The 20,048-nt window shown below is 34.0% G+C and overlaps 1 protein-coding gene across 1 annotated transcript in view; it reads right to left on the minus strand.

Annotated features, from left to right (window-relative positions):
• The window catches only part of LOC111138855 (erb-b2 receptor tyrosine kinase 4), a 785,765-nt gene extending 778,679 nt beyond the window's left edge, over window positions 1–7,086 (minus strand). The window contains exons 1-2 of the mRNA XM_022490816.1: window positions 7,083–7,086; window positions 6,795–6,946 (exon numbers count right to left, since the gene is read on the minus strand). Coding sequence (XP_022346524.1) covers window positions 6,795–6,946; window positions 7,083–7,086 — 156 coding nt within the window. The remainder of the gene's footprint in view (window positions 1–6,794; window positions 6,947–7,082) is intronic.
• Between the last annotated feature and the right edge of the window lie 12,962 nt (window positions 7,087–20,048).

Consider the following 20,048-nt stretch of genomic DNA (forward strand, 5'->3'; position numbering starts at 1 on the left):
AAAGTAAATCATGAAAATTTAGATTCAGGCTTGTTCTCCCTTATTATGCAGTACAAAATGTGTGTACAACTTTGAAATAGATATGCTGTATTAGAAAACAGTGTACTTACATCATCTTTCAGGTAAATGTGAAAATATAATACATAAGGATCTACCTTATTATCTCATAGATGTTTCATCTAACTGGTGTTTTCCTCTTCAGTATTTTTATGATTCTAAAATAAGACTACTTTACTCATCCTGATTCTAATCAATCCCCCCAACACAATCTCTTGTCACACAAGTCATTCTATCGAGTATTTAATGAGCTAAAACCAGAGAGTCAGTGGTCACCACTGTTTAAAAAAATCTATTCAATAAATTATTTTCTAACCCAAAGGAAAAAAGTACTTTGTAAACTACCTATTTATTTTTAAATATGAATTCTTCAGTGTAGCATTTTGATAAACCATGCTATGCAGCAGACAGCTTGACCAAGGCACAGTTAGAGTTAAATGAGGATGAGAAGGATATGGGAAACAAATACAATTATAAAAACCACTCCCTATACTGTTGGATTTAATTCTGGTCATCTGCTTTGAATTGACAAAGGACAATAAAAAGTAGACCCTGAAGTTAGAAGTAGGTTCAAATGTAAATATTTCAGAATTTTATATTAAGCCTGACTGGTTACAGAAGCTAAGCTAAGGAATAGGTGAAAGCAGAGTTACTTGTTGCAACATCAAAGTCATTACTGCCAGCATCGTCCCTGATTATATTGTAACAGAACTATGCTAATGAAGCCAAGGTCTTAGGTTCCCGTGAGCCAGCCAGCATCTTGCAGTCTCTGAGTTACAGCTTTATCTGCCTTTCTGCGAACATGTGTCCTTACTCAAAAGAGGAACTATGTGTGAGTATAAAATAAAATATCATAAATTCATTCCCAGCACTGGAAAAGCAATGCAGATTTCATGTCCAATGGACAGTGGGTGTAAAGCAACATCCTCATACATGAAAGATCCCATATATAATCCTAATAAAGGAGAATGATAGCTCCATGACATTACATGATACTAATTATTAACTAAAAGACAAAGAAAATATTTGAAATTAAAAAAATAAACATTTCCTTTGGTAGAGATAAATGAACTATTTATATGATTTCTAATAAGAAATAATACTGGAATTTTATTTTTAAAAATAAAGTTCAAAATGGCATTATTTCTTACATATACAAAAAATTCCCTATATCTCTGTGCCAAATATACAATAAAAACAGCTATTTTTTTTAAAAGATGTTTTCTCATAAAACTTATTTTCCCATAATAAAATGTGTTATTCATCATCTGAGGGAAGATATATTTAAGATATATTTTTATTTTAAAAATCTATACTTTCTGGTCCTTTTCAAAGACATCACATTTTGCTATCAATACCAAAATATTAATGCTGCTACTTAGAGCAATATCATAATGTATTAACTTATTTTGTATTCATTTTTCAGTAATAAAGACATCTATAACCATTAAGATTCAAGACTTCAATTTTACACTATAGCATAGAGATGTTCAATGAATTACTAATATTTTTAATATCCCAGGTCAAAGGATCAACTGTTAAAATAAATTTATCTCTTCATAATCCTAACACTATTTCCAAAACACTTTTCACACAACTAAATTCAAGCTACAGATTACAAATTATTACTTATTATAGTAATGGTTAAGGATAGGTATCTATACACCTCATATATATGCTACATTATGTACTGCTTTCCATTTAGTTGGCACCTAATACTTATTTGCTTAAAGTGAATAAATAAAATAGAGAAAATAAATGTAAAGTATACATGCTGGTAGGTCTAAAAAAGTACCTTTTTAGAAGTATGGAGTTATTGAATGCCACCAATAGCAAAGAGGACCAATGGAATGACAAAAGAGAGAAAACTCTCAAGAATTCCAATGAGGGTATAAGGTCTAAAAGTTCATTCCTATTATTTGCTATATTTCACCTTGTTTGAGAGAGTTCACGAAGAGTAAGACAATAACAAAAAATCTGTGATTTTTATACCTGTTGTTTTCTATTATGTCTTAACCTTGGGACTGTGATAAAGTACATAGTAAATAAGTTTTAGGGCCTTTTTCTAGCCAACTCTGTGATGTCTCAGGGGTCTAATGTTAAATATTGTCAACTAGATCTTTTTTCCCCAAGAAGAAATGCAAAAGCTTGGAGGTTACAACAAAGCTGGGTGAAAACGTGCTTATAGAGATAATATAGATAATAACAGTGTCTTTAAAATAATGCATTTCAAAGTATTTCAATAAAATACATCAACAAAGATTGAGGAAGTATCTCCAAAACGTTACAGGGTGGTTTTTTTGTTTGTTGGTTTGCTTTGGTTTTGAATTTATAATATAGAAGTACATCTTCTACTTCAAAAGCATACTTTTTTCTGTGTTCTTGAGGTCTTGAGAGAGGTACTAGATGGGATATTTTGGTTTTAACAAAAGAAAACAAACCTATCTAGTTTAAGGAAAAGGGATAAAATCATTACAAAGCTACTCTCAAGTTCCAGGAGTATCCTATGGATTACTAGCTGTAATGCAACCAGTCATCAGAAGCAGACTGGAAACTGGAAATTCCCTCACCAGTAAATTGGGGTGAATGGTCATTCTCTCTTTCTCTGCTCACTGTTTAAGTGTGTTTGCTCCATTCTGCTGTCTGCACAGCCCTCTCTGACATCCAAAGATGTCAAGAAAAAAACATTGACTATATTCTGGTGCCAAAAGGGTCAAGAAATTAACTGACACAGAATGTGTCTTAGACCCACACACCTGATCTGTGACGCTGTCATACTGAGATAACATGAGGAGAGGTAGACATACTCATCTAGAGAACATATAATACATGAAATAGTGATCTATAAAGTATTATTAAATTTTATGAAAAATATTCATTTATTTGTCTTTTAGGCGGATACTTAATGAAAGCTTATGATATTTTAGGCATTGTTCTAGAGACTGACTATTCAGGTAGCGAAAGAGGTAAACAGGGTACCAAGGTAAGCTGCTTTCATGAATTATAGGAATTAGAGCAGTTTCATACAAAAAAATAATAAAACAAAATACTGTGAACTTGCTAATTAGAGAAGAAAATAAGGATGGAAGATCTTTTAAAAATAAAGGTAATTTCCTATGTTCTTAAAGACAAAAGTTAATTCCAGAAATAAATTTAAGATCCCTATCTATGATGTCTCTCTGAACACATTATAGGTTTGAGTCATTCTGAGAGAAAGGGAAATTGCACACCTCTGTAAGCAGTTGCTCAGTAATTACAGTTATATAAATATATCTGAAGGCTATGTAATACATAGAATAGGTTAATGCAAGCTTACTACTCACTAATATAATTCAAAACTTATTGGCAATATTAGCATAATGTAAAATAACTAGTTTTCCTTTACATGTACTCTACTTATTATAATGTGCCAATATTGGACAGATTACGTACTTTGGAGGGAAGCCACCAAGAACACAAATGAAACATAATGCAGTTATCTGGAGTGAAATTTTTATATTACAGTTTTTCCCTGCTATCTGAAAGTAGAGTGTTCCTATTAAACCCTCCCTACTCCAAAATGGTACGAAGCAAAGAAACAATTATCATTTCATAAAAGTGAAAATCCTCTTCAGATTTCTTCTGGTTAGTGAAAACAGAGAGTCAGGTAGGTCTTACATAAAAGTGAAGTGACATAAAGTGAGTTTTGACTAGTGGAGAAAGCCTGTAAATGGAGAACTTTTAGCATATTCTAAGGTACGCTTAGAATACAGTAGCATAATAATACAGTAGCTAATTGTGCCTGCTTTTAGGGCTCATTCAGAAACGTAATTAGAACACTGACATAACCAAAAAACAAAGAATGGGGTATCTAGAGAGGTCTGTCCTGGGCCCACTTTCTGGTCTAAGTATTTTCAATCCCTCTTGATGATTTTATCTAAGCCCCAAAGGTTAACTTATTTGGATGCTGATGTCCCCTAAATACCTGTCTATAATATAAGGCTTTCCACCTCTCCAATTAAATATTTTATTCCATCCCCAAATTTATCATCAACCATACTACAGTATGGGTTCCGTAAAGGTGAGAATGATGTGTAATTTATTTGCATGCACATGTCTCATCTCTAAAGCAGTAAACATTAAGTACGCACTTAATACCTCTGACTCTGGACCTTCTTTCTAAGCCTGCACTTATATTACTCCCATTGGAATGTCTTTCTCTTCTATCTACCCACTTTGTAAGCCCCTATTCATTTTTTCATGATTCAACTCAAGCACGTCTTTGATGAAATCCTTCCTGAGTCTTTCAGAATTAGCCATTCCTCTTTTCGCCCAGCACTCACACCTATGATTAACCCAAGACCATACCTTCATTCAGATTCTGGCTCCTCATTTCAGTTTTAGCAACTATAATTTTTATATATGTATATATAATCATATTATATACTTTATATATATACATATATACACACATAAATGCAATACTTACATATTACTCATCTGTAACCCTCTACACAACCGCAAGATTGTTGAAGTTAAGGACAATAGATTACTTGCTATTGTATTCTTGGGCTAAGACTATCTTTGAATGAATACTTATATGTCATGACTAGAAATGGCTATTTTCCAAAGGAACAATAGATAAGTGAAACAACAAAAAAGGTGTTAATAGTAAGGAAAAAAAAAAACTATTAGAGCTATCTCTAACTCAGTAGATGACAATAAAGATATGTTTATGGGGTAGTACCAAGTTTACATGAAATTTTGGAGATGCTACTTAGGTACGAACAATTATTTTTTTAAAGAAACAACTTAACTTTTGTTCCACATAGAAACCTTGATCATCCTTATTTTATTCTTTCCCAAATTTGTTTATCCTATTATCTTACTTTTTACTCAAGATGGCTCTTAAAAAGGTAGAATATCCAACAATATTAACCATATTGCTCAAAGATCTGTAGATTACTTTCACATTTCTAAATATTAAAAACTGACTTGAATCTATTTTTTTAAAGATTGCCATTTATAATATCCATGACTATTTTTTGTTAAGCCAGTGGAATCTCATTCCATGTACAGCAAACAAAGTCAAGAAAACACAAGAAGAAAAACAAAGATCTTAGATTGCCTTTTAAAATTTTCTCATATTATTCTGATTGAATAAACTATTTAACCTATTTCTTTTCCCTGATTCAGAATTCAGATCTCAATTTTCCTTTTCTGTAACATCATTGAGCTTCTTGGCATTTCTAACCAAATCAGCTCATATGCCATCAAAATCTTATTTTGACGTTGAAGAATAAAATCTATCTGAAAATAATCAACATGGGTTAGAAGCTTGTAAACCAATTTTAATAACTAATGATGCATTCCTTTGAAGTGGCTATTCTAGGATAGCTTACAAGTATTCTCTTCTTGAAACAATAGTCCAAAAACAAAAAACAAAAATATTAAACTCTTCTAAGGCTCTCTTATTCCAGAACTTTGATAAGTTTTACTATTTACTTTTGGTAAACAAAAATGCCGTAACTAAATATCATAATTATTAAAAAGTTTTGAAATATAACCCAAATAACCAGAGCTCTGATAATCAGGCAACAGAATACGGAAACACCTTCAGTCCCTCTACTGATCCTAGTATGATAGTCACTTTATAAAAGGCATGAGAAGCTTCATAGTGTTACTTAAGTTTTGAGGTGGTTTATTTTCTGAGGTTGTTGCTCTTCTGTATATATTTGTTACATAATTTCAAAGCATTTAAAAATCATTGCCTTTTATTTTTACTACTTATCCAAGTACAGAATTATTTAAATTATTATAATTATTTAAATAATTCACTATATCCCAAATAGCTTACTGTATCAGTATTTGAAACACTTTTGTCTTGATTTACATAAGATGGTACTCCTAAGAAATGTGTAAATACTACTGAAAAGATCAAATATATTATAGGGATGCTGTTATTTAAAATATATCTTATTAGTTCTTACATAAAGAATAAATTCATAGGTATGGAGAAGACCATATCTCTTTGAAGTTCAGATTTTCCTCTTGCCTACTCTGGTTAAAGCAAAACATAAGAAACTAAAGGCACAAAGCACTGATAGTCTGTTTAACAGACTAAGGATGTAAATGAGAGCCAAAACAAGTTTGCAAAAGGACTGGTTGTCTCTGAGTAACTTTATATATACACATATGCATTTATGTGCAAACATATATCAACCTACATAAGTACTTATAATTCCCTGTGTCTAGTTTAACTAATTTGTAGGTTTTCAAAAACAGATGTCATTTTTCTTCTACAGATAACAGTTCTAATCTTATTATGGTAATATGGAGTAGTCTGAAATTTCCAAAGTGACAGAAAAGGGACAGGAAGTGAGATTACTAAAGTTACCAATTCTTATCTGATTGGTCCTCTGACTCTCCTAGTCCCCAGCCTAACAGTTTTCCTCTTGCCTGCAATTCAGAAAGAAAGCAGACTTGCTAGATATCATGCACCACAGGCTGACAAAATCTTTCATCAATCTTGAGTAACAGTAACTGCTCTGAACCTAGGATGTCAGTCATGATGGCACTGTTACTCTTGTTCTTTTCCTAGGCATGCCTCGGTATCTCTTATCTTCTGCCTACAGTCATGGTCCCTGCCAGGCAGAAGAGTATCACCATCAAATACAAGCAAGCTGGTCTGTCTTTATGCATTTTGACACCACTGTCCACTCACAGAGAAAAGAAAAGAAAGAAAGAGACAGCTTTACCCGCAGAAAGGAGAGGTCCCGGTTGTGCTCGATGCTGGTTATCTCCAGGTTGCCCATGACCACCTCACAGTTCTCATAGTATTTGCGCAAGGCTCGATACTGCTGCTCCAGGTCAGAGAGAGAGCTCAGCTTGTTCTCTGTTCCTGCACACACTGCCAAGAAAAGAAGATACAGAGGAAGTTATATAACTTCTCCATGACATGCACAATGACAATGTCTCTCTCAACACTCTATCCCACACACCCTGTTCTGTTTCCCCAAATTAAAATATTTTTCATGCCATTATACCCATAAACTACACAGATATAATATCTTCCCTTTTATTTTTCCCCCACTATATCATGATATGAGACGTAACAGTGCATTAATTCAAGGGATACAATGTATATGATAGACTTATGTATTTTAAAATGATCAAAACCATAATAGCATTAGCTAACACCTTCATCATGTCCCACAATCACTATTTCTTTTCTGTAATGACATTTAAGATATACTATGTTAGCAACTTTCAGGTATATAATATAGTGTTGTTAATTACAGTCACCATGCTATAAGTTAGATCCTTGGAACTTATTCAGCATCTCCCCTTGGTCAGCATCCTTGGTCAGCATCTCCCCATTTTTCTCACCCCTGAGCTCTGGTAGCCACCACTTTAATCTCTGTTTCTATGAGTTCAGCTTCTTTAGATAAGACATATAAATGATATCATCGTTTTATATTCCTAAGTTGCATGGATGAAACACAGAGACTAAGGCGGCACAGGTTCGAAAGAAACAGAGCAAAGAGTGAAAATTAAAGCGATCACATTTGTAGTCCTTACATTTTAAACATATACTAGAAACAGAACATGTTACAAAATATGAGCTGTGGTTGATATCAACTGGATTTTCCCTCTGTATACTCATTAGTATTCTAAGGTATAATGGACTGATAGTAAAGGATCTCAGTGAGCCTTCTTTGACAGCATGGATCTTGAATCTGTTCACACCCAAGCACCGAGTGTACACACGTGTGTTCTTTATTTCTGTCTGTGTTGATATTTGTCTTCCAGAAGTTAGTTATTTTGGTTATTACTTCTTATGGTTTCTGTATCTGCCTGTACAAGATCTTTATCATTTAATGCACCAACTCTAATCTTTAGTAGACTGAAAAAAAAACTACATTATGAATCTTATAATAATACTATGGAAAGTTGAAAAGGAAATGAATGTGAAATAATCTTCTTAGTAACTTACTTCTGAGTAAGTTATATAATATAGCCAAATTAAGGCAAGATATAAAGCGTAAACTTTGAAGAACAGAGCTGTGTAATAAAGCCATAAACAGTTATATGTTAGGCACACAGAAATGACGAGTCATAATGCCTTGGCTGTATTCAAGGGAATGGGTTTCAAGCAAACGAGTTTCCATACACAAAGGAAAAAATATATATAGATGGATACTTTCCAATAATTAAGACAATTTTTTAAAAGATTTTATTTATTTAATTCTACAGAGAGAGAGCACAAGCAAGGGGAGTGGGAGGCAGGGAGATCTAGACTCCCTGCTGAGCAGGGTGCCTGATGTGGGACTCGACCACAGGACCCCATGATCATGACCCAAGCCAAAAGCAAAGGCTTAAGCCACCCACGTTCCCAATTAAGACCATCTTGACAACTGTTGTTGCCTCCTGACACATCAAAAATAACAAAACCTAAATCTAGAAGTCTTGAAGAATAATGTAGACCTTTGACCACAGTGCTAAAGCAAACAAACAAACGAAAAAACCATAATCTTTCCCTGTCTGGATGTCTAGTTCATCAAACAGTATATTTTCTAGAAATATTCTTTTAGAAATGGAATTGTGTCTTTTTCTGAAAGATGTATTGAAGGTTAAACCCCTGGTATCTGTGACTATGACCTTGTTTGGAAACAGAGTCTTTAAGTTAAGAAGAAGACATTAGGGTAAGTCTTAAATCTAATATAACAGTGTCCTTCTAAGAGAGGAAAATAGCGTGTGGATACAAAGACACATGGCGGGGGTGGGGGAGGGGACTCAAAAATGACGTGTAACTATAGAGGAAAAAATGGGAATGAGATGCGGCTGCACACCATGGAATGTCAAGAATTGATGGCATACCTAGAGCTAGGAAGATGCTGCCCGTCTCAGAGGCCCTACTGATACCTTGATATTGAACGTTTAGCCTCCAGAACTATGAAAGAATAAATTACTGTTGCTTTATGGTTTGTGGTACTTTGTTAATAGCAGTTCTAGAAAACCAATTCATAATCTTTAGACTGTTTCTGAAATCTAATATAAAAAGAAATGTTAAAAATCATTTCCTCTCGGGGCGCCTGGGTGGATCAGTTGGTTAAGTATCTGCTTTCAGCTCAGGTCATGATCTCAGAGTCCTGGGATTGAGTCCCCCTTCAGGCTCTCTTTTCAATGGGAGGTACATTTTTGTGTGCCTAACATATAACTGCTTATGACTTTATTACAATTTCTCCCTTTTCTCCTTCTCCCTCTCCCTTTGTCCCTGCTTGTGTGCTCTCCTTCTCACTCACTCTCTGTCAAATAAATAAATAAAATCTTAAAAAAAAAAAAAAATCACTTCCTCTCTCTAGGGTCCTGTCAGCTTATCACCTCCAAGCTACTTCCCCACCTTCTGAGTGCCAAGTCTCTCACACACCATGCTGAAGTTCATTTGTTGCCATTGAGAATGCAGTTTTGTAGAGTGCTAGGGATGGAGGCAAGGACTTCTAGAATCCTCAATATCTGTCTCTTCTTCCCTCAGAGTGATAAACTACTCAAACTTCAGCTGGGCATGTGGCCACCCCAAATAAAGACTTCATTTCATTGCTCCCCTTGGAGGTAATACTATATGCCACTTTGCTAGAACTTCATTTAAAACACGGCTGGAGGGGCACCTGGGTGGCTCAGTGGGTTAAGGTCTCTGCCTTTGGCTCGGGTCATGATCCCAGAGTCCTGGGATCGAGCCCCACATCGGGCTCTCTGCTTAGCAGGGAGTCTGCTTACTCCTCTCTCTCTGCCTGCCTCTCTGCCTACTTGTAATCTCTGCCTGTCAAATAGATGAATAAAAATCTTAAAAAAAAAAAACCAAAAACCATGGTTGGAGCTGACTTTGCTTCTTTTCTTCATACCTTCCTCCAATATGCTCCCTGGAATGGGGATGGGATGGCTAAACCTGGAACCACCATCTTAGACCATAAGACCTAGGGACACACCCTAGATTTTTGCTGAAAAATGAGCTAAACCGAGCCAGAGTTTTCAAACAATTAAGGTTTTACATTAATTTATTATCATTAACATGAAGATAATGGTGAATTTTGATTATAGCTGCTAACATATTATACATAGGAAGGATTAAATTCTAGTTAAGTTATATGTTTTTTACCTTAAGTAATTTTTACTGTTTTATCTGGTTTCTTGACCAACTTCAGTTTGGAATGAAATTACAAAATCATTTTCTTTTTCTCCTTTTTTTTTTTTTAATTTTTATTTACATTCCAGTTAGTTAACATACAGTGTAACATTAGTTTCAGGTATAGAATTTAGTGATTCAACACTTACATACAACAACTAGGGCTCATCCCAAGATGTGCCCACCTGTTTTGTTTTTTTCTTTTTTTTTTTTTTTTTTTTATTTTTTAGAGACACTTGCTTCTGTGTAAGTGTTGTGGAGGGGCAGAGGAAAAGGGAGAGAGGGAGAGGGAAAGAGAGAATCTAAAGTAGGCTCCTCGCCCAGCACAGAGCTCAACGCAGGGCTGGATCTCACAACCCTGAGATCATGATCTGAGCCGAAATCAAGAGTCAGATGCCTAACAAACTGAGCTACCCAAGTGCCTCTACAAGGGTGCTAAACCCCATCACCTACTTCACCCATCCCCCTCACCCGCCTCCCCACTGGTAACCATCAGTTTGTTCTTTATAGTTAAAAGAGTCTGTTTCTGAAGAAACTACAAAATAATTCTTGATCATTGAACATTTTACTGATTCTGTGGGAGGTTCACTTCTTAAAATGAATAAACATTAAGAAAAAATGAATTTCTATTGATAAGTACAATATTATCCAACAGAAGCAGGAAAATAAGAAGTGATTGACTCATGTACATGATCCCTATCGGCCAATATCAAAGTCCAGCTTTTTCTTTTTCTCCAATATACTGTAGAGACTCTCTAGGAAACACCCTTAATCCACAATCTTTATTTTATTGCTCCTAGCAAAATTATAACAAAATCTTTACAAATTTGTAAAACGTCTGTTGAGAAAAGGAACTATGATATGGGTTTATGAAATATAGATTTCAATTATTTTAAATTCCAATGAGAACAAGCTTATATTTTAATACAACTACTCATGGGGAAATTATAGATTGATTAATAAACTATTTCTAAAATATATACAATGCCAAATTGCAATTTATATACAACTTATGTTGTACAAGTTTCTTTCAACTGGAAATAAAACCTGTACTTTAATATCAACATATAAAAATCAATATGCAAACATCCAAATGGAAAGTTTTCTAAAATATTTAGGTATTCTGACCTTTTCTATAGAAACTTAAACAGATTTTGGAAGAAACATTTATTCATATAACAATAATAACTAAATATTTTTCCATGTTTCTCATCCTACATATATGAAAAAAGTACATACTATGAATATTTTATTATTAATTATTATTATAATTAATTATTAACTACTATTAAAATAATCTCTGTGCAAAATCCACAAAATCTCTGTGCAAAAAATCCACAAAGGCTATAAACTCTTTTTAGAGAAATACAATTTATTAGTTGGATTTTTTATTTGCTGAGTTATATAGCACAGGGGTTTGCAATAAATTATCATTTACTAATATGCATTCACTTGTTATAAAAACAATTATAACCAGTATTTGGAAAATGACTCTCAATTCAGAAAAGTTCCCATTGTTTGATAAGTGATCAGCTGTGTTTTGTATATACCGTCAGAAAACATAAAATTGGAATGAGTATGTCTAGAAATATTTTTCGAAAACAAAAATTCCTCCAATAAACAGAAAATCTGATTAATTAGAATACTCTATTCTCCAAACATCTTGGTCTTTGGAGTTTTTACTACACACAGTTCTATTTAAGAAAATTTTTGTCTTAGGAAGGCTTTTCTATATATTTATTTTTGATTCAAACTGCTATTTATAATGACTAGTATGCTCTTCAAAATTTTCATCTTGAAAGACAGACTTGATTTTAAGAGAACTAGTTTGGATAGATGCATAAAAATCATTTGTATTTCTCATCATGAAGCCTTCACTGAATGAAACCTCACAACTTCTATTTGCCAATCGATTTTATCATCAGGCAATGCACACAAGACAATCCTTAAACCATCAAGTTTCATTGATTTCACAAAGTTGTTTATCAAATAGAATTGAAAAAATCTTCCTTACCAGCCAAAACAAGTTTAACAAAATTCAGTCCGCTCTGCCAACACTTTTATGAAGTCCTTAAACTAAAAACCTATAATACCTCAAGCTTCAGAAATCCTGAATTTACATGGGCTTCCTGGAGTTTTCATTACAACAGAAACTCCAGCAGTAAAGCTGTATGTGAGGCCTTAATGAAATCACCAATTATTCTATTTGGTATTGATTCTGCTACAAATGTAGCTATAGTTGCAAACATGGGCTTTTTATTCCTCTTGACTTAAGATTTATTTCTCACAGTGAGTGAACTACATAATCCTCCTTCAGTAAAAAATTAGGAACATAATTAGGATCTTGTAAAACACACAATGGCAGGTTCACGTAATTATCTGTTTGATTCATGGGGAAAATACATTAGAAGAAGAATGACAATAACAATATCCATATTAATACTAAAAATGAATTACTGCCTCCAGGCTTGTTACGCCTATGGAAACTAACCCTCTATTTTCTACATAAGATAGACAGGAGGGTAAAAGCAATCAATCAATGAATCAATTTTTTGCATAACTTTCTAATCAAATGCCTATATGAGATATGAATTAAGAAAGTAATTATTTATTCAGCATCTACTATTGACCTAGTATCATGGAAAAATATATATATTGATTAAACGAGGCTATACAATGTACATAGTAAAAAAATCAATGAGTAATATACATAAGCCATACATTGTGTGGGCATGATCCAGGGACTATCTGCATAAAAAAATACATATGTGGTGACCAATAAATTTTCTAATTTTTCTATCTGATTTAATGATAAGAATTACTTTCCTTTTCAGAAGCATTAACATAATAAATACATTTTAGTTTAATGCACGTTGTTGGGAATTTAAAAATCTGGAGCTATAGTAAATCTCAAAAAATAAAATATTTCAAAAGCATGTAAGAAGTAGCCAATATTTTTGGAGACTATTATTGAGTGCTATTAAAGTTATATAGTGATTGCAAGTTTTGGCAGCCCTACGTTCAAAATATATCTACAAATGAAGCCAAATTTGCCACTTCCATTATTATAGTCATTTAATACAAGTCACTCTTATCTCTCCCCTGGAATTTGACAGTAGGCTTTTTTCTGATTTCCTGGATTCCCTACATGTCCTGATTAATTTATTCTCCACACAGGGTCCGGAATGATCTTTTTAAAAACATAAATCATTCACATCAGTCTCCTACTGAAAACACTCATTGGCTTCTAATTATACTTATTATAAAATTCAAACTTCCAACATGGCCTGTAAGAACCTGTATTCAGGTCTTTGCTCGGATGTCACTCCTTCAACATAGCCTGGTCTGACCACCTTATCTAAAATAAGCAGCCCGTTCTCATACATCATGCTCTGTCTTCTTTGCCTTCTCCATTTTAGTTTTACTGCTATCTGAAATTGCATTATATATTTTGCTTGTTTACTTGTTTATTGTATGTCTCTACATTACAACGCAAGCTGTGAAGAAGGCAATCCCCTTTCTGCTCGACACACAAAAGAGCAGGCACATAGGGTACTTTCAGTCAATATTTGTTGAGTAAATGAATGGACTTCGGAGTCACTAAGCACCGTAACTGAGCCAGGATCAAATATACTGGTTTTTCCATTTTTTAAAAGTTGAATGTTGAACTTGGGCAAGTAACTTTCCAGAGTCTCTGTTTCTTTACCTACAAAGTAGGATTTGTACTAAGTATTTTTTAAAAATATTTTATTGATTTATTTAACAGAGAGAGACAGAGAGATCACAAGTAGACAGAGAGGCAGGCGGCAGTGGGAGGAAGCAGGCTTCCCACTGAGCAGAGAGCCTGATGTGGGGCTCGATCCCAGGACCCTGAGATCATGACCTGAGCTGAAGGCAGAGGTTTAACCCACTGAGCCACCCAGGTGCCCGTGTACTAAGTATTTCTAATGATAAACCCAGCTTTAGAGGTTAAGAACACAGGGCCAGACACCCAGCATAAAATCTAGCTCAATCACTGGCCTGCAATGTAATTTATTTCCTCTTCTGTAAAATGGACATAATAACAACCACTGCCTAATAGGCAGTAGTGTGAGGATTAAATCAGTCTCTACGTGTAACTTGTTTGGCACAATGTTGGACTCACGACAGAGCTCAATGTTAGCTACTACCGCTTATTCAAATATACAGTATATTATATGTGTGCATTCTGCACTATATTAAAGTAAATTAAAATATAAGTCTTGCATGGTGAAGTACTCAACCAGCCTAATCTAAAGAAATGAGCACTAGACAAAGAAAGTAGAGGTTGGGACTCCAATGCTCCAGCACTTTCTAGCCATGAACAAACTTGAACAATTATTCTGTTTTCATCAGTTCCAATTTTCTCTCAAAGAAGATATCTTTATGTTTTCTCCCAGCTCAAAAATTTTGTGATTGAATTTATTTCTAAAATACTTATTTAAAATTTATACTATGTAAAGGGTTGAATTCATTGGATGCTCTTGAGGAAGTCACAATGTGGCAACATTTTACAAACTTAGAAATTAAATATACATGTATCAAATGACCCAGCAATTCCATTTGTAGGTCCCTAGATAAATGAACAATTATGTTCACATAAAAATTATGTTCACATACATGGGGGGATTTACGCATAGTTTTGCAGCAACCTGCTTGTCCTGGATTGCAATTCTCAGCTATTCCTAAATAAATCCAATTTTGCTAGTAAAATAACTGGCAGTTTTATTTTTAAGGTTAACAGTGAAAATGTATTGATGCTCCAGGAGAACTTGGATGCTCCCAGGCTTTCCCCATACCTTGCCCTGCGCATCTCTTCTATCTGGCTATTCCTGACTTATAACCTTTTATAACAAACTGCTAACCTAGTAAGCAAAATGTTTCTCTGACTTTTGTGAGCTGCTCTAGCAAGTTAATGGCCCTGAGGAGGGAATCTTTAATTTATAGCAGTTGATAAGAGTATTGTTGAGCCTGAACTATGTGGGCACTGACTCCTCATGCAGTCAAAAATCCTCTTATAACTTTTGTCTCCCCCAAAACTTAACTAAGAAATAGCCTAGAGTTGACTGGAAGCCTTACTGGTAACATCAACAGTCGATTAACACAGATTTTGTGTGTTACGTGAATTACATGCTGTGATCTTAAAGTCGGGTAGAGAAAAGAATGCTATTAATACAAGGATAGAAAAATATGTATGTGAATATTTATAGGCACTCTACTCAAATTCACAAAAAAGTGGAAACAACTCAAAAGTCTTCCAATGGGTGAAATGAAAATACACATTCCATGAATATCTATTCAGCAACAAAATGGACAGATGATTGATACGTCAACATGGAAAATTCTCCAAGGAGTGATACCGACAGAAAGAAGCAAGACTCAAAAGGCTACATAGAATTGAAAAGGCTACATATGTTTCTATTGAAACATCATTTTGTAAAAAAGACTAAACTACAAGGAAGGAGAACAGATCAGTGGTTGCTAGGGAATGAGGAGGAGGAATAGTGAAGGTCTGACAAAAGATCATGAGGGGAATTTGGGAGATGGCGAACAATCCTGCACACTGACCATGGTGGTGATTACCTAGATCTCTACAGTTAAAACTTAAATTTTATTGAGTATAAAGTAAAACACACACATACACTCAAGCTGGCTTAAATATGTTCCTGTATAATGTAATAAAACATTTTTATTAGATTGTTTTCCAGGTATTTTATGCTTTGCTCCTTTTATGAATAATTATGCCCCCAAATGATCAAGAAAATGGGTTTATATTTCTGAAATTTTGTATTCCTTATAATTAACTTTAAAGGTACTGAAAAATTATTGCCAAAATAGGAAGTGTGATTTGTAACTTACATTATATAAGCTGGAAATAAAATATTTTTCAAAGTAAAAATGTGGTACCTTAAAAAAAAAAAAAAATCCTATCGTGCATTCTCTGAATCCGTTTTCTACCAGTATTTTACTGACTCCCAAAGTAACAAAACAGAGAAACTGATGAATTTAATGAAAATATTTTCTAAATGATACTTGAGCCAAATGAAAAGGCATTTGGCACTGTAGACCTTCACTAATAGAGTTGTAGCTAGGAAAGAGAGGCATTCTATAGCATAGACTGATGAAAGCAACTCTGTAGACTACATATACTGCTACGTGTTGATTCATCTAAAATTTAACTGATATATCTTTTACCTCATTTGTTTACCTACAGTAGTCTTCAAATGACCTCAAAGATGTTTAAACTACTAAATTATACTGCAAAAGAAACTACCTTATTGGTGATGATGAAAAAGTGATAGATATAAAAATTTTACATGATTGTCTCTCCTGTTTATGAATATGTCTTGTATGTAAATCTACTCTAATTCAGTTTTCCCAATAGGTTATTCTTATAATATGTCCAATTTTTTTCCACTTTATATTTCAAAAATTAGCCTAGTAAAATGAAAATAATTACAAATTATTTTAAATGCATTATATGCATCATCAAAAGCTGACTTGTAACTACTTGTATATAATTCTTAGTGTCTGTTCTTCGTTGTTTTCCTGTCTTTAAATATTTTATTGTATTTTTTCTTAAATTACATCTCATAAAATTCCTACATTGAGAGCTGAAAAAAAATAATAGAAAGACTTTATAGATTTAGAAATTGCATTCATGTCATTTATTCTTGGATAAAATAATATTCCCCTTACCACTGTCTTGCCACAAATCTCTCCCAGCATTTTTTAATCATTCTTCCTACCCCTTCTCAGTCCCCTACACAGAATCCTTCTTATTTACTTTGTAGTATTTCATTTTCTGTGGAAGTGCTGGGTCCTTAACTTTAATGTAGGTACTGGACTTGACAAGCAATTAAAGCAAACAATTTCCACTCATCAAGCCTTGCCAAATTAGTCATCTGCCATCTGCCCCATCATCTGGCTCTCCTTGAAGTCTTGCTGTGAATCTGGATGCACTCTCTCAGATTAAGAGGGACAGTGCAAACCTCCAAGCTGGTGAAATGCCAGTGGGAGCTAAGTATGTAAATATTAGCAACCATCTTTCTTTCCAAGATTATCATTCCTTCGACCATCCCCTTGTGTGTAATAAAAACCAGTCCGTTTGTGATGCCTTATCACTGTGAGACCTTTGCCATTCATTGCATTTAAAGTGGAGTTTGCGGGACTTTCTTTCCTGTTAGAAATATTTAAAAGAAGGAACTAGACTAGTTCCTAAGCTATGCTCACATACTAAGTCTGGTTTCTTAAGTACTGATAAAGATGTACATTAAGAAATGCCCTATGGTCTTTCTACAGCACTCATTGCACAGTGAAACTTTGTTTTTTGTTCTCTGCATCAGCAAATGTTTATTTGGCTATAGAAGTGTTTTTAAAGACATTCAATCAAGCTAAATCAGTGGTTGGCAAAATTTAAAAATAGCAAGAGTAAAACATGTGGGTAACAATGTTACCCACATGCTCCCTTTTAAGGGTCTTCTTCCTTCAAGGCATTCCCCAAATGAGGGCTGATGTCTTTGTGCAAATGCAGAAAAATGCCCTCCACTGGGTGGAATAAACTCCATGCTAGGACACATGGCTTGCCATAAGAATGCAAGCTGATTTTCCCCTCCCACTTTTACCCTAGTCCATGTGCCTATTTCCAGTGATGAACCTATAGAACTATAAACAAAAGTTCTGGTCCATGCCACTCCCCTGGGTCATCCATACAAACCTGCTTATTCAAGGTAATGGTATGTCTAAGAAAGAAACAATGACTTAAAAAAAAAAAAGTGGGGGCACCTGGGTGGCTCAGTGGGTTAAACCTCTGCCTTTGGCTCGGGTCGTGATCTCAGGGTCCTGGGATCGAGCCCCACATCAGGCTCTCTGCACAGCAGGGAGCCTGCTTCCCCCTCTCTCTCTGCCTGCTTCTCTGCCTACTTGTGATCTCTCTCTTTAAAAAAAAAAAAAAAAAAAGTGTGCTAATGTTAGACTTGTGAGAGGTAGGGGTGCAGCAGACATTTTTGACTGTATCTTCCAGATATTCTACATGGAAAGTCTAATCTAAGATCACCTCTAACAAAACGTTTGAAAGTTTTAGAAGCCAGTTCTTAATCACATAACCTTCCTGGATGAGAAAACAAAAGCAAACAAACAAACAAAACAACATCTGATATGGATATAGACTACATATTAAAATATGTCATCTTATAATTTATTTTAAACTATTTTCTAATAGCCCCAAATCTGTTTTTCTAGAAACCAGATTCTATAATCTCCAGGAGATTGTTCTCTCTAAAACAGATTCAAATGAGCACTGTGTGGTTATTTTTACAATGTAATCAACTTCAAACACTAATTGTAATTAGGTGTTTGATAAGGAGATAGTCATCATTAGGACAATACCTGCTATTCATCCATTTCTTCTGCCATGCAATTATTCAACAAATGTTAATTGGGGAGCCATAATAAATGGGGCTTTGGGCTAAGTGTCAAAGGATAAAGAAATGAGATCTGTGTCTCAAATTTGTAACATTTTACACTGTAATAGAAATCCTCTATAAAAGTTTTAGAAAATGATATTAGTATGCAAATTTAGTTAAATAGCAATTAAATATAATATTTTTTTTTCTGATTTTGAATCACTGCTAATACATAAGACTCACAAAATCAAAACTCATTTACAACCAAATATGAAGCAGAAAAAATATATGTATCTATATACATATATCCACATACTATTTTGTGTTACAAAAGGTGGACATCACTTGTGAAAAATTTTCTGGGAGATCTTTCCCCATAACAGTTGTTACCAAAATATTCAGTAGCATCTGTATTTGAAGAAATACCACAACTTACAAACATTCTATTCACCTATTCAGGTTCATTTCTATCTCCTCCCACATCCTCATTCACTTGTCAAAGAGGACAAAGAGAAACTACTCTGACACAGAAAGGCTAGACATATTTTTCTCACTATATATTATACTTAAGGCGGTTTTTCAATCCAGCCCCCATTCTAGATGACTTAAAAACTCTACAAACATGTCATAGTTTTTTTTCTTTCATTTTAATTCAGAAATTTGATGTTATAGTTTTGAGATATTAACAAAGACATTCCCCTACTAGTATCACTAGTAACTTCCCTACTCATTCCACAGTCTCATGGATTAGTTAAAGGGGCATGACACACTACACGGACAGTCACTTAATTTGGAATACTTTCCCATTAAAGTCTTACTTGTCTTTGGATTTAAAGATACATCATTCAAGATCCTGTTTTATTTCCTTTGGATATATTTAGATCCAGATGTGGAACTGCTAAAGTATATGATAGTTCTAGTTTTAAATTTTGGAAAAAGTTCCATACTATTTTCTGCAGCAGAGAGTCTAGTGGGGTTACTAGGGGGAAGGTGGGAGAAGTGGGGAGATGTTGATCAAAGTGCTCAGTGACAAGATGGATAAGTTCTGGGGAACTAATGTAGAGCGTGGGTGATTGAAGTAAATAATATTGTATAATATACTTCAAGTTGCTAAATGTTCTCTCCAAAAAAAAGAAATGGTAATTATGTGACATGAGGAGGTGTTTTCTAAACCTAGGATGGTAATTATTTTGCAATATGCAATTGTAACAAATCAATACATTGTACATCTTAAACTTATACAATATTATATGTCAATTATATCTCAATAATGCTGGAAAGATTAAATTATTTTTTTTTAAATTTAATATCTACAGAAGGCTTTATAATAATGTAGCAAGTAACAAAATGTATAAGATTTGAAGTAAACGTTCAACTTTTTAATGGAATCTCATTATTCAATATGA

Source organism: Enhydra lutris, unplaced genomic scaffold (genome assembly GCF_002288905.1).
Source record: "Enhydra lutris kenyoni isolate GAN:26980312 unplaced genomic scaffold, ASM228890v2 scaffoldscaffold1, whole genome shotgun sequence".
NCBI lineage: Eukaryota > Metazoa > Chordata > Mammalia > Carnivora > Mustelidae > Enhydra > Enhydra lutris.